Source organism: Calonectris borealis, chromosome 4 (assembly GCF_964195595.1).
Source record: "Calonectris borealis chromosome 4, bCalBor7.hap1.2, whole genome shotgun sequence".
Taxonomy (NCBI): domain Eukaryota; kingdom Metazoa; phylum Chordata; class Aves; order Procellariiformes; family Procellariidae; genus Calonectris; species Calonectris borealis.
Window position 1 is genome coordinate 26,373,715 of NC_134315.1, and position 14,282 is coordinate 26,387,996.

The 14,282-nt window shown below is 36.1% G+C and overlaps 1 protein-coding gene across 3 annotated transcripts in view; it reads left to right on the forward strand.

Annotated features, from left to right (window-relative positions):
* Nucleotides 1-12,739, forward strand: part of FAM114A1 (family with sequence similarity 114 member A1) — a 36,979-nt gene extending 24,240 nt beyond the window's left edge. For 2 of the 3 annotated variants that reach the window (XM_075148914.1, XM_075148916.1), the window contains exons 9-14: nucleotides 1,499-1,584; nucleotides 2,731-2,898; nucleotides 4,159-4,298; nucleotides 5,587-5,659; nucleotides 7,934-7,987; nucleotides 9,540-12,739. In XM_075148914.1, coding sequence (XP_075005015.1) covers nucleotides 1,499-1,584; nucleotides 2,731-2,898; nucleotides 4,159-4,298; nucleotides 5,587-5,659; nucleotides 7,934-7,987; nucleotides 9,540-9,641 — 623 coding nt within the window. In that variant the 3' untranslated portion in view covers nucleotides 9,642-12,739. The remainder of the gene's footprint in view (nucleotides 1-1,498; nucleotides 1,585-2,730; nucleotides 2,899-4,158; nucleotides 4,299-5,586; nucleotides 5,660-7,933; nucleotides 7,988-9,539) is intronic. The other variant, XM_075148915.1, reaches the window with a different exon arrangement.
* The last annotated feature ends 1,543 nt before the right edge of the window (nucleotides 12,740-14,282 follow it).

Sequence of the window (14,282 nt, forward strand, 5' to 3'; positions counted from 1 at the left end):
AAATTTCGTATGTGAGGTTAAGGGAGACGGTAACCAAAGTGAGTATTGTATTGAATATGCCAGTTGTCAACAATTTTGGTAATTTTGCATTGATCCAGTGAACTGCTTATCAGTTTTCAGCATGCTGCAGTTTATAAAACAATTTGGCATTGTTTTAAGAACAAGTAAATTCAGTGTATCCAAGAGGTGCTCTATTGCAAAACTTGAAAATCCTATTGCCAAAATTTACTGATAAGGGCAGCAATGAAATGAACTCTGTGCATCTCTTTGGCCTGCCAGAATAAAATCTTCTTGACCTGCTCCCCTGCTGTTAAGAGGAAAGGTCAATCTCTTGGTCATTGCAGGTGAAGAGTTCTTCTTGCTAAATACTAATTTATTTTATAGCACCAAAGATGGGCACTCTCTTTACAAGCAAGGATGAGATGTCCTTTGTTCTAGGAGAGTATAATTTGAGTGTCAGATTCCACCACCTTTCCACACGCTGCAAGGTACTGTGGACTGTAAACAGTTCTACCAAAATCCCCAAACTCATTGGGGAGTATTGGCCCTCCACTTTTAAGTCCAGCACTGAAGATTTGTATAAAAATGAAAAAACTGGCCCTACCTAATAAATGAACAAAAAAAGTGGTAATACAGCAAGACATGAAATTCACTTTTGAAGTAGCTGGACTTTTTCAGGGTCAGTATGGGGACTTTGACCTTTTAGCATCATCAGGCTAAAAAAACTGGATTTTGTGTATTCCACCAGGAAATGTTAATGAAGATTCCAAACTCAGTAAGTGCAGACGAACAGAACCAACCAAAATACCAACTTTTAGGAACTTAGAGCATGTTAGAATATGGCAACTGCAAGTAGTCAAAAGAATATATATAATAAAGATGAAGTTCGAAGACTAGTGATATTTATCTTTGCTCGTAAATCTTGTGAAATAAAAGTGCAGATTCTTTAAGGCTCATTAACTCCAAAGCATAACAGAAAACATTCTCAGCAAAGCTCAATCTTAAAATAGAACGAAAATACACCTCTTAGCTGTGGTTTGCAGACAGAGCAAAAGAGAACATGTTTTCCAGTATGTTTCCTCTGAAACTTATTTGTATCTGGTCTTGCTGCAGTTTTCATTCCTTGATTTGAAAGAATAGGTTAGTACCTCTTCTTTGGTTATTTTGTTGGTCATGTATTTTTGTCAGATAATAAGGGATCATGCAGCTTCTTCTCCTCTTACCTGCTTTTGTGAAACTTAGTGGAATTTAGATTGGGGTGGGAAGAGTAGTCAAAATGTCAAGCTAGCATATCTGGTTGTACAGGTATCACTGTTGCTTGTTCTCTTCTTTATTTGAGCATATACACGCACACACCCACACACCCCTTTCTTGTATCACTGTCACTGTTTTTCAAGTGGTAGAGTCGTTGGGGAAACTATTTGACCGGATGTATTTGATCGTGTAAAATACTATCGTGATAATACCCTAACAAAAATTGTCTTGTTTTTTCTTGCAGCAGATATGGGAGAAGAGTTTGTCAGCATGCTCACTGAACTGCTATTTGAATTGCATGTTGCTGCTACTCCTGACAAACTTAATAAGGTTAGCACCTGTTAGCGAGCTGCCCTCTGTTTCTCGGATGAAGACAAAGAGGGAGGGCTTTGTTCTGAAATCTGACACAGAGCAGTACCTAGCTCAGTTCAGACAGTTCAGAAAGCAAAGTATAGAAGAGTGGGACTAAAATGATGAATATAGAAAAGCTTTCGTAGAAGAAGTGAGATTAGTAAGGCAATACAGCTGCAATGACTAGCTAGCACAATGGGCCATGTTAGAAAGGCTTGAACCAGGGATGTCTCAGCAGAACAGAGTTCATGAGCACAGCAGATTTGGTCTTACATACCGGGAATAAAGGTCAGGTTCAGAATTATTTTTCTTGCTCATGATGTTTATTCTTCTAAGGAACTTCTCCAGACCTTTTTAGCTAGAAGCGAAGTCTTGGATTTATCTCATCTAGCTTCAATCGTCTAAAAGTTAGATGGCTAGAAACTAGTCACATCACTAGTCACATTTGTGCTATCAGGCCCCTTTTAATGTGATTCACCTGTTGATCCTAGGCTAGATGAATGTTTATCTCTCTAGCTACATAGATAGACTATGGATAACTAGCTTAGGCTTAGGTCTTAACATATTTTAATTTGACTTCATGTTAAAAAAGAGACATCATAAATTTCCTACTAACCATAACAGTAGTCTGAAGTTGTATGAAACTTCAAGGCTTTTCCACTTTGATCTACTTTCATGCCTGGAAAGGCAACTGAAGATACAGTGGTTTTCTATTTATTTTTCCTTTAAGAATTTATTACATCTCTCTTACCTCTCCAATATTTTTTTTCCTTTTTTATACCAGCTTCTTATTTTTTTATTTGGGAAAATTACCTCTGTGAAAATTCCTTTGAAAGATACCTCATAAAGCTAAAATATTAGTAACTTTGGTGTTAATGCCAATTCTATGTGTTGGTTAGGAATAGCAAACCTGTAGATATTATCCCTGGCTGATCCATTTTTATGCAGTCAGAAATGCTTCTCCCTACAGTTTCTTACATATACACTTAACTAAATGCCACACAGAGGCTTGATATGTTTAAACTTCTGAATGTAAAAATGAAGTAATTAAATGTATTGTTCAGGAACATCATTTGATATTCCCTATTTGAACTGAACTTTGTTGTTGGGTTCTTCGTTTGGCAGGCTAGGAAAAAAGCTTATGAATGGCTGGAAGAAGCCAGTTTTTCCACTCCAGTAGGCATAGAAGAGAAGCTAAAAGAAAAACCTGGAGAACCTGGTGAAGAAAAGACTGAAAAAGAAGATAAAATTGACAGTGATAAAACTGAAGTAGATAAAAACAAAACTGTGGAGGTAAAATAGCTTTTGGAGGATAAGTTTCATTAAGCAAATTGTCATACTTTGATAAGATTACTTCCTTATCTTTGTGTGTTAGTTTTACATGTTGTCCTTATTTTTTAAACTCATGGAAGTGTTAAGGAATATTAATATATAACTACTCACTGTAGACCCAATAGGAAACTAACTTGCATAAATATTTTTACTGTTAGCCTGTTCCCATAAGTAAATATCAAAGTAGCAGGTCCTCTGCCTATCGCATTTTTTTTTATATGTATGTTTTTGTGTGTATACATGTGTATACACAACATACAGTGAGCTGAAGGATTCTGTGGTGTAATGTCGACAGCATATTGAAAGTCATATCTCAACATTCGTTGGCATCTCTTTCTCCCACTGTCAATACATGGAAAAAATTCTCAAACTTTATTTAAACTCTTAAACAGTTTAAATCACAAACAGACGAACCAAGAATATTATTTAGGCAACTCACAAGTGTTCATTCTCTTTATGAAAGATAGCTCTTAAGGCTAAAAGTATTGTGTCTGTTTAGACAACCTCTCTTGTTGACAAGGTTAATTGTGATTGAATATTTTACACCAAGTTATAGCAATATCAAATGTGGTTGGTATCTTTGTCAAGATTTTTTGAGTGAATTCTAGTAAAGAAATTATCTGTCGTGTTTCCTTACCAAAAAGGTCCAAAGAAGGAGGCAGAGTTACACTGTATATATTATAAATTTTTATGCGATTGCAGATTTCCAGCTGGCATCAGCTTGTGAAAGCTGTAACGCCATAGTGCTAGGTAGAGTTTTTTATCATTGCTGATCAAAGCCACTATTTTATTGGGAGTATTATCCATTTCTACTCTCGAGATTCATCTGAGAGATGACTTAATACTTTTGGCTCCATACGAAAGTAATTATGACTTAATGTAGAGTTAAGGGATCTTTGTATTTGTTAGGACTAGGTTTAAAAATGCTGTGTTAGAAAATCCAAGAGCCTGACCTAGTCCCCATCCAAATAAATGGTAGACTTGTTCTTACTAATTTTTCAGGATGAGTATAAGGCCTGTATTTTATAATCTGTGGATATTTCATTTTCCAGTATTGTTTGTGAGGATGACATTATGGCTGATACTACTTCACTACGCATGTGGTGGTATTTCCAATTGGGGCAGGGAGGGCTCCTATGTTTCAAATTTTTTTATATGTATATATGTATATTTATCAGTGTTGTTATTATTGATTACATTATTTCCTGTTTTTAATTTAAGGAAATCTATATGCTGTCCATTGAAAGTCTGGCTGAAGTAACTGCTCGTTGTATTGAACAGCTTCATAAAGTAGCAGAATTAATTCTACATGGGCAGGAAGTAGAAAAAACAGCTCAAGATCAAGCAAAAGTACTGACAAAGTGAGTATTATGTACTTCATATACGGACATTTGACATTTGCTTAAAACTCGTGAAGTTCCGTTCAGCTTTTGGCACTTGAAGGCACAGTGAGTTCATGGATCAACAAACAGCATTGGCTTTAGGGGTCCTGGTGCTATATTTTCTCATGTAATCAAGTTATTAGGCTACATGTCATTTTTTGACATGGCTAACGTATGTATGTTTACAAAAAATTGACCTATTCACAGGCTGAAAGTTGTTTCTACTCCAGCAGGTGAATGTACATGCTAATCTGGGTTGCATTTCCTGTTCCCTCTGCAAAAGATACTGTGCTAGCATATATGGAATTTACTTTTAGAGTGCATAATGCAGTCTTATTATCTGCCAATAAAGTTTCATTATCTGGTGTTTATCTGCCAAAAACATACAAAAATCTATCTGTAGGTCTAAACACTAAGATCACATTTGTCAGCAACTTTGTAGTAAACCACATCAAAACAAACATAAATTCAAGAAGCCAGTTTATCTAGTGGGACTCAAAATTCTGATCTCAAGCTCTCTGTAGTAATTGATTCTGCTGATTTCGGTGGGTTTTGACATTAAGATGTTGTAAGCGCTTGAGTCCTAAGTAAGTAAAGTATTTAAGCAAGTGTTTATCCTTAGGAATGCTAGTAACAATAGCAAAGTCCATAGGAACACTTCAGTCTAAACCAAAATACTTGAACAAGTGTTTTTCAGAATTAGAGCTAAGGTATGGTGCACCTTGCAGGATGAGGTTCTATATGATGCACTTGTGAATGTTTAGCAAAACAGTGAAAGATCTATGAATAGAACTAGGTCTCCTTGTCCTCTCATATTTTAACCACAAGGGTACTTCCTCCTCTAGTACAGAGTAGATGTTTCATTGCTTAGACAGGAAACTTCTCACTGTTCTCATTAAAGTCTGATTTATTTCCAACAGTATTTCTAGGAGTTGTGTTGCTGCAATCATCAGAAAAACAATAGTTAAACTGGAAATTTAGAATTTAAAAAATTGAAACATTGCCCTATCAAAAAAGACTAGTGTTTGAGCCAACATGACATCTTTTTGCTGCTGTAGTCAGAAATGGATTTTTCAGTGGAGGAATATAAAAACTATATCTGAACAAAGTTTACCCCAAAATATTTTAAAAATTACTAGAAGCAAAATTGCCTCAAGAACATTCTTGGCTTCTAAGATAAAGTTTGTACCTGCGACAGTCATAGGGTTTTTATCCATTGACAGGACAAGGATGTAGTTTTATATTTCTTTCTTTTTTTTTAAACCAGTTTAACAAGTGCCATGTGCAATGAAGTTTCATCTTTATCAAAGAAGTTTTCTGATTCTTTAACAGGAGCTGGGGTAAGATAACAGCATTTTCTGTAGCATTTGGGCTTTTTTTAACATAGTTCACTTCTTAAAACAGAAATTATTACCCGAATCCGGTGGTTTTACATGAGGTACTAGCAAAGAGGGCACTTCTTTCCTCAGATCAAGAACACAGAGCATTTTTACAGCAGATTCCCTGTTGTAGAGAAAGTTTATAAGCCTTTATAAGATAGACTGCAGTGCTCTGCCTCATAAAATCTCTCTTTCTAGACACCATTTCCCATTTTTCCTGATCACCACTCAGCACTTCTTACCTTCTCGTACTGAAAGGACCCCACATTTGAAGTCCCACAACTTGATATTTTCTTCTCCTACTCAGCCCATCCCTTTTGAGTGCATTTGTGTAAAAGTCATTAACAGATAACACTTCCAGTACCTTAAGATGGTTTCACGAGCTGTCTTCTTAGCCTTTGCTAAATCCGCTGGCCTAGGGCCACTGTGTTTTCAAAAGGTTTAGGAGATTAGAAAATATGTTTGGTTGTCCATCTTAAAAAAAATCACTCTGTCTTGTGTCTCAAGATATTCCATTTAGGAACATCCATTTATCTGTGAACATCTTTGCTAGAAATAGTATCCTGCCTTTCAAGATGTTTCAAAGATGACTGACATCTGAGTATTCTAGCAGGATCGAGAGGCAAAAATTGTGCTGTTGCTGAAATTGTTCTGTAAACATCAGAGAAGAATGAACTCTGGCTCTCCTGATTACTACATGAAAGTGTGAATATACATCAAAGGAAATTTTCCCAGTTATCCCATGAGCTCTTCCAGCACGTCTCTGAGCAAGTTTTTTCAGAGTTATTTGTAAAGAACATGATTTATTTGGTTGCTTTTATTCTGAATAATTTACATTCCTTCCCATTACTCTGGGAGAAACTGCTTATTTTGCATTTTGGGATTGTATTTTAGCACATCCTCATGTGACACTTGCAATAAATACATGCACAGATGTATAAAAATAAATTGCATATGAAATATTAAGCTGGCCCAGCTCAGAAAATTGGAAACTAAAGCTTTCATAAGCATTGCACTAGGTTTTATTCTTATCAACTCTGTACTCAGTTTTTAGGACCAGATTGTTTTTGTGGACATTTGTGTGGACACATAAGAAATTGAGCACAAAGACCCTTCTCACTGCCAAAATACTCTCTAGAAGAGAGTTTTCGTAGGGCAGATGGTGATCTGTATGTGCTGTCCCATCCTGTAAGCTTTTGGAGGAAGATGTGGGCCTTCTGCTCACCATGATCGGCCGGAAAGTAAGAAGCACCTGTCACACAGGATTGTAGAAAATCTACTGACAGTAAAATTGCTCTTCTTTTCTCTAACCATCTTCCCTTTGTTCTGCCATCTTTCTCCAAATTAAAATTAAGGTGTTTCATGTTTCTTTAAATCTGTAATATGAAACCTACAAGGTTGTAATTGGAAATCCTTCCGTTAAATTAATCAGTATTGTGTTTCCTTTGTTCTAATAAAGTCCACCGTTTGGTACTGAAAGAAAGCAACTCTTGCTGGAGGTTATTGTTGTTCTAAAAAAACACAATGGAAAAAACAGAATAAAAAAAGGGAAGAACTTTTGCCATCTTAAAAAGCAGAGGAGCTGACGAATCTTGGTTTTCTAGCCTCTAGTAGTGTCACTACTCATTGTATCCATCTTTATTCTTATCTGGTGGTTGAGAAAAATGCTATGCATGCTGAGCTATGTTCAGCTCAACATATACTGCCTCCAGTTTGGGGATCTGAGTTTCACCTGTTTTTCCTTCTGTAGGGGAGGTAATCTGGGCCTTTCATTTCCTCCTAACCACAGATACTTGTGAAACTTCTAAGAATTTCATTTTCCTTCTGACCCATATTTTTGCTTCTTTTTTCCTTGAAAATGAGCGAGGGGTTAAAAAATTTTGGGGGAGATGAAAAGGGCACTGACAAACAGATGGACAGACAATGTCATCACATAAATCTCACATCCATAGGAAACCAGGCAATTTGAAACTTTGTGGTACCTGAATTAATGAAAAAGTAAAACCCTGGGCCCATCTTAGTTCATTGTACTCAGTGATAGAAATACGTAGGGTCTACTGAAGTGTGTATGAAATGTAGACACAGTTATCAGGAATATTGTGATAAACAGTCTGAATAAGAATCAAGGTAAAGCAAGACCTTTATAGAATTCATAAAACCACTTCTCAGATACCAGTATATTTCTGTTAAATGTATTTCCTGTCGTGGCATTTCATTCTATTTTCCGGTTTACAGAGCAGTATGAAGGCAGAGGTTCTTAACCCCATCATAGACAGTGTGCTGCTAGAGGTAAGCCTTCACTTTTTTCACATTAGGAAATGTTCTAGTAAAATGATTTTGAAATGAAACAGTCGCATTTATGTCTGAAGAAAGAACTATATAAAAAGTAATGACAATATCATTCTGGCTGTCCAGTGCCAGCTCATAAACCTTTCATTTTTGTGTTCAGCCTCTCCCACAAATATTATAGCAGTAATATTGCATTTACTGAGAATTCTTAAGAACTGTATGACTGAAGTGAGACTGGCCAGCTCTGAAGTTCCGCAGCTGTATTGGTCAGAGCACAGCAGACAATTTGCACTGTGCTGTTTAGCCCTTTTGTAACCTATTCACAAGTTGCCTGGGATAAGTCTATTCTTACTGTTCCATTACCTACTTAAAATATTGCAAAGTATTTCTGATTCGCAGATAGTTTCAGACCATTCTTTTCTTTAAAATTTGAGTTGCAGGTACGCTACAGTGCTTCCCATCCATGGGCATTTAGACTTCTACAAAGATTCACAGTCTAGCAGCAGGCTTGGTCAGCACATGGATAACCATGTGTCAGACATCACCAAAAAGTTCATGAGTGATTTCTTCTATTAGACACTATGATCTATTAGTGCCTCTTCTATTAGACACCATGAGCTATTTTTCATCAGAAAAGCACAGTGAGTAAAATGTGCCTCAGAGGACAAGAGGGAGTAATATGCTTATAAAGTACTAAAATGTGTACAATCTGCAGTACAAATTCTTTTAACTCTGCTAATTAGATCACACTTCTCTTTAAACATAAATAAACATATAGTGGTGATTAAAAATTGTCATTCTGTATCTAATAGCTGTGATCCCTTAAAAATGAGGAAAAGATTGTTTTACAATAAGCAATTTTGCACTGAATTAACAATAACTTTAAGGAAAATCATGGGAAGTTGATCAGAGCTGTAGTAAAGATTACTATACGGTTCCTTTTGTTATAGGACAAATTTTCTGTTGCAGCTGATGTATCTTTCTGTGCTCCAGGAATTGCAAAATTTGGGAATGTTCAGAATTGTGGAATACGATGTTTTGTACTTCTTAAATCCCATATTTGTATGGGAGCCTAGGTTCATGGAGAATTACAAGCTGCTATACTGTTCAGTATTAGAAATTCCAAAAATAGTACTACGTGTTAAAACCATTGTAATAATTCAAAGTGTTAATTTCAGTGACACTTCTTCCACCTACAGCAAATGCAGAATAGTTCTGTTGATGGAAAGACTAGCTGGTTTGTATTTAAAAAGTCAAATCTGCTTCTGAACACTGTATTTTATTCTACTCACATTACAAACAAAACTGTCCACGAGTTCAAACTGAGGGGAAATCAGATTTTTATATAGTGATTCAGGCTATCCTTGTTAGCTGTAAACTGTTGTAACTTATCATTTTTGTTATCTATAGATTCTAAAATCTTGTGTGAATATATATGCTAATATAGCATTATGCAGATGTTAGAAAAAACACTTTGTTTAAAAAGTACAATGTAATTCCTGAAATACATGACAGCTATACTGATGAACCACATGTTTTCTCTCCCCATTAGGGTTGCAACAGTACTACTTATATTCAGGATGCTTTCCAGCTATTGCTTCCAGTTCTGCAAATTTCACATATCCAGACCAGTTGTTTGAAAGCACAAGAGTGACAGTTTCCTAGCAGTTGTCACCATGGGGCTTAACAGAAACCACAGACCTAATGTCTTTAATGTATGCAGGTAGAAGAAACGGTATGAGAGATGTCTGGCCACTTAGAGTCCTTTGAAGACACTAAACGCGGTTTTGCACATACAATATTGAACAACATTTTGAAACTCTCTCAGACTTTTAGACTTTAGAAGTAGTTAGTAAAGTGAGTAATTTCTTTTCCATTAGAGTATATCCTTTGCATTAATTTAAACTGAAGTTTATTGATATTAGCATTGACTTAAATACGGATTCTAAATGTTGACCCTTTCAGTTGTAGGTGATGTATGAAGCAAATTGGAATGTAAAGTTTTTTAAAACATTTCAGCCCAAATGACCATTTCCATTGTTTGCATCCGAACTGTCAGTTAAAAATGTGTATTTCAAAAGTTGGTTTCAATATTTAATTTTAGCCAACATGAACAAATTATCATAGTGTTCTGCTTGTTAAATATTTTTTACAGTAGCAAATAATAACATCATAATACTCTGTACCACTTACATAACACTTCATGTTGAAAGAGTTGTACAGTAATAGGCATTAACTTTACTAAATTAAAATTATGGAGGATACACCTACAGAATTATACTGAAAAGAAATTTTCTGAGCCAGTTAAGAGTACGGGTAAAGCTCTATATTTGCTGACCCATAGTGTTATATTCATTTATGTCTATTTCTTAATTCCAACGGCTGAACAACATTGCAGGCCAAAGTAATCTTTTTAATATGCAAGGAATAGAAAATTTCCCTTTTGTTTGGCAATTGAAACACCCCCAAATTAATCTGCTCTCAGATGTGTTACCAGGTTAGCACTTTGGGGTTTAATTTGGGCTTTAAACATTGTGAACCTTTTTATCAAATGGAGTTACTGATACTGATAATTCAGAAACACAGTATTTGGGCATAAAAAGGAAGTTGTGAAAAGAAGTTATGAGAGAATTGCTTTGGGTAGGGAGGTCGTATGTCCGAGCAATCACCTTTTCTCTGAGGCAGTAGCTAGACAGAGCATAACTGAGCAGCAGGAATGACGTTTCATAAGAACACTACCAACCGTGATAATTTGTCCATATCCTTAGCTTAAAATCCTGAGCTGTGAACGTTAGAATTTGTTTAGGCTAGCTTACCTCGTAGACAGGAAGAACCTTCCAATATTTTATGTAGCCTGTTCTCCTGGATTTTCATTGTTTATTACGTTTCTTTTAGCTATTTTGTATTTTTTTCCTCTCAATACACTCATGAATTGTATTTAAATGCTTTTTAATTGTAGTTAACACCTGGGTAAGTTTAATCATAGAAGCATAGTTCTTACATCATAAAATTAATGAAATAGAGCATGAGGAAATACTATCCTGTTTGTCAGAAATGAGAAACCATGTATCTGCTTTGCATATGGTAACTTTCGTGAGTGCAAATAAGAGAAAACAGAAAGGTCTGTTTGTGTCTTACACTGTTGTGGTCCCTGTTCTGCTGTCACACACATTGTGACTTTTCCATCTTTTGTTATTTAGAGATGAAATTTTCACTATCCCTGAAATAAGGTTTATTACGCAAAATTTATTTTCTGCCACCCTTAATTTAACAGATTTGAGATATCTTTCTGGGTAAGTAAAGGGATAGAGTCTTCAAATCCACTTGCGCAAATGTAAAAAAAAAAAACTTACAGCAATGTGAAAAAAAATAAGAAAGCCCCTTGGCAGCTAAAAAGGCAAACAAAGCTTGACATTCATTGGTATTTATGCCATATTGAACACCTAACATTACTACGGGAAATAGAGGGATATGGGAAAATGCAACTGGTAAGCAGACTCCCTAGCCCAAAGGTAGGATACAGCTCCCACCAACCGATATATCCATGACACTTCATCTGGCATTGCTTTATTTCTGAAAGCATCTTTTCGAAAGCGTATTACAAAATAATGTTTAGTTGATGCAAAACACTGCATCATATCCAGTGCTTCTCTGGCTTCTACACTTTGCAGGGAATGAACGTACTCTTCTCTAGTAGTCTCCTCTGGCTGCTGGAAGAGACACACACCTGTACTTAATTGACTAGGGGTCATTCTTGTATACACACTTTAACCCAGAAGAACAATTCCTCAGTGCGGATTACTGAGGACCATGTACTTGCTCCATACACTTCATCATGAGCAGTTTTCAGTTTTAAAGATCTGGACATCAGTGAAAGCATTCAGTAGCTTGTAAAAAGGCCTATTTGTTTAAAGTGGGGTTTTGTGTTGTTCTATGCTGGCAAGCAGAATATAATATCTGGTTGAAAGCTTGTTTATTTTCCAAATGAAGACTGTCCAGAAAAGTCTAGTGTTTTCACCTATCAATCATTACATCCTGGATTTATTTTTACTTTAATTTCATCATTATTTTTCATCAAGAAGCCTTTCTGTCCACGTTGGAGTAGAGCTCTGCGTCAGGTATCTGTAAACGTGGTGTTACTGCCAAGTGAGTCATAGAACATAGTAATAGTTGTTTCATATTGTTCCTATGCCGAGTTAATGTTTTCAGACATAAATGATTTGTTACTTTTTCATATGGATCTTTTTTTTTTTCTCTGAAATGCAGTGCAGAATATATAGTGTTAAACCTGTCAGAAAAATGTGTTGACTAATAGTGGTGCCTTTTAGCAGAGGCTGAACAATATAGAATTAGAAGCCTCAGGGGATAATGTTTGAAACCGTTGAGGGGCATTCTTAAGACAAAGATTGCTTGTCTGAGATATTGCTTACTAGAAGTTTCACTGTCTTGCTTAAATTATGTATGTACTGAATAAAGTACCTTACCCTAAAGTAAAAGAAGCTATAAAAAATAATGTGTGGACTTAAAGCATCCATAAAATGTAGGAAGGGAAATAGGGCAGAATATGAGCACAGGGATACTCCATCTGATCTCAGATGCAGTCATCTTGTCCTAGGAAATGAATGTTGTATCTTTAAATCAATTTTAGGTAAATAATATTTCAGTAGAAAAGTACTATGTGGATGTAACCACAATATTTTGTTTACACTGGTTTGTATTTTTCCATCAGTCAAATAAATCATTTGAAATACTGAACTGAGACAGTATACTAAAAAAGACTGTTTTGAAGAATAATGTGATGGGAGGATGTACTCAGTGAAGTCTTTCACTTTCTGATTTTGTGATTTACCTTTGGAATGATGAGTGTGATTCTACTGAGAGTCTGACAAAAACAGACGCTGCCTTAAACTTTTAAGGGAGACTGTTCTTTCTTTCACCACCACCTTTTCCCAGGTCAGTATGCTGACTGTGCCTTGGCACTTGTCAAACTACTAGGTTTTCAATACTTATTTAAAAAATAACCTAGATTGTGAAAATTACCCGTTCTCTTGAGCAGATCTGTTTTTCAAGTAGTAACCCAGCTCATAGGATTATCTTTGAGACATTCCACTTCTATTTCAAATGACAGCCATGGCCTTTCTGTTAGTCTCAAAACAATGTAAAGAGTGGAAAAGGATTTTCCTGAGTTCTTTTTAAAACCATCTCAGAGCAAGGCTTAACGTGACATCATCAGCCAGTCTGACCTACTTTGAAGTTCCTACAGTCTGACTGGAAAGCCCTCTGGACTTTAAACACTTTTTTTCTGTCTCAGGTCAACCTTTGTCGCTGAGAGTATGAGGACATAACCAGTTGCTTTTAGTGTGCAACCTGTGCATTTTCCACGCTCTGACTCCCACTTCAGCATTCATATTGACGATGGTGTGCAGCTTTTAGAATTAAAAAATTGAAAATAAAATGTCAAAAATTGAGCTGCATTAAAAAGATGAGAGAGGGAAAATGATTTTCAAAGGAAAAAAAAAGAACGTGCTCTCTGGAAATTGCAACAATTTTCAAGCTTGGATTAGAGAAAAGACTCTGAAAGAATTTTTCAGCATTGCTCAGAATAAACAAGAGATGACATCTGATTAGTTCCAGCAGAACTGGAATAACGGCACTTCTAAAGTAAAACGAAAGTCTGCATGAACTTGAAGGAAGTAAGTCAAAGATAAGAACATTCAAAGCAGAAGAGCTCCAAGGAAAGAAGACAGCTAATGTGATCACTCTAGATTTGCTCATTCTCCCTTTATTGCCTGCACCCCAAAAGTCCCTGAGCACAGATCTGCTAAGAACTTATTAGTCTCCCCACTTTGATCTCCTTTTCACAGCTTCTTTTTACAGTCTTTTGAGGAGGTGCTCTCATGGACTCAAAGCAGAGCACTAGCTATTCATTCTGCCTTTCAAACATTTTACCCAAGGAGTGGAAGAATATTTCTTATACAACACTACAATAATGTGCGAAAGGAGTCTAAAGAAACTGCGGCAAGGACTAATCATAATTCTTAGTGAACTGAATTTGCTGCTGCTGTAAGGAGGAAGGCGTGAAGACATTACTCAAACAAATGTGTGCTATTTCTCTTCCACACTACAGGGTTGAGGCTGAAAGGCATTCGACAGCAGATGCCAGTTCTGGAGTCGGACAGTGTCACCTAAATGAAAGCCAGAACAAATCCAAACAACTTTTAAACACCTTCAGAAGCCTCTCAACCCATTTACTAGACTTGTAAAAATGCAGTCCTACTCCTCCTGCCCTTGCTTA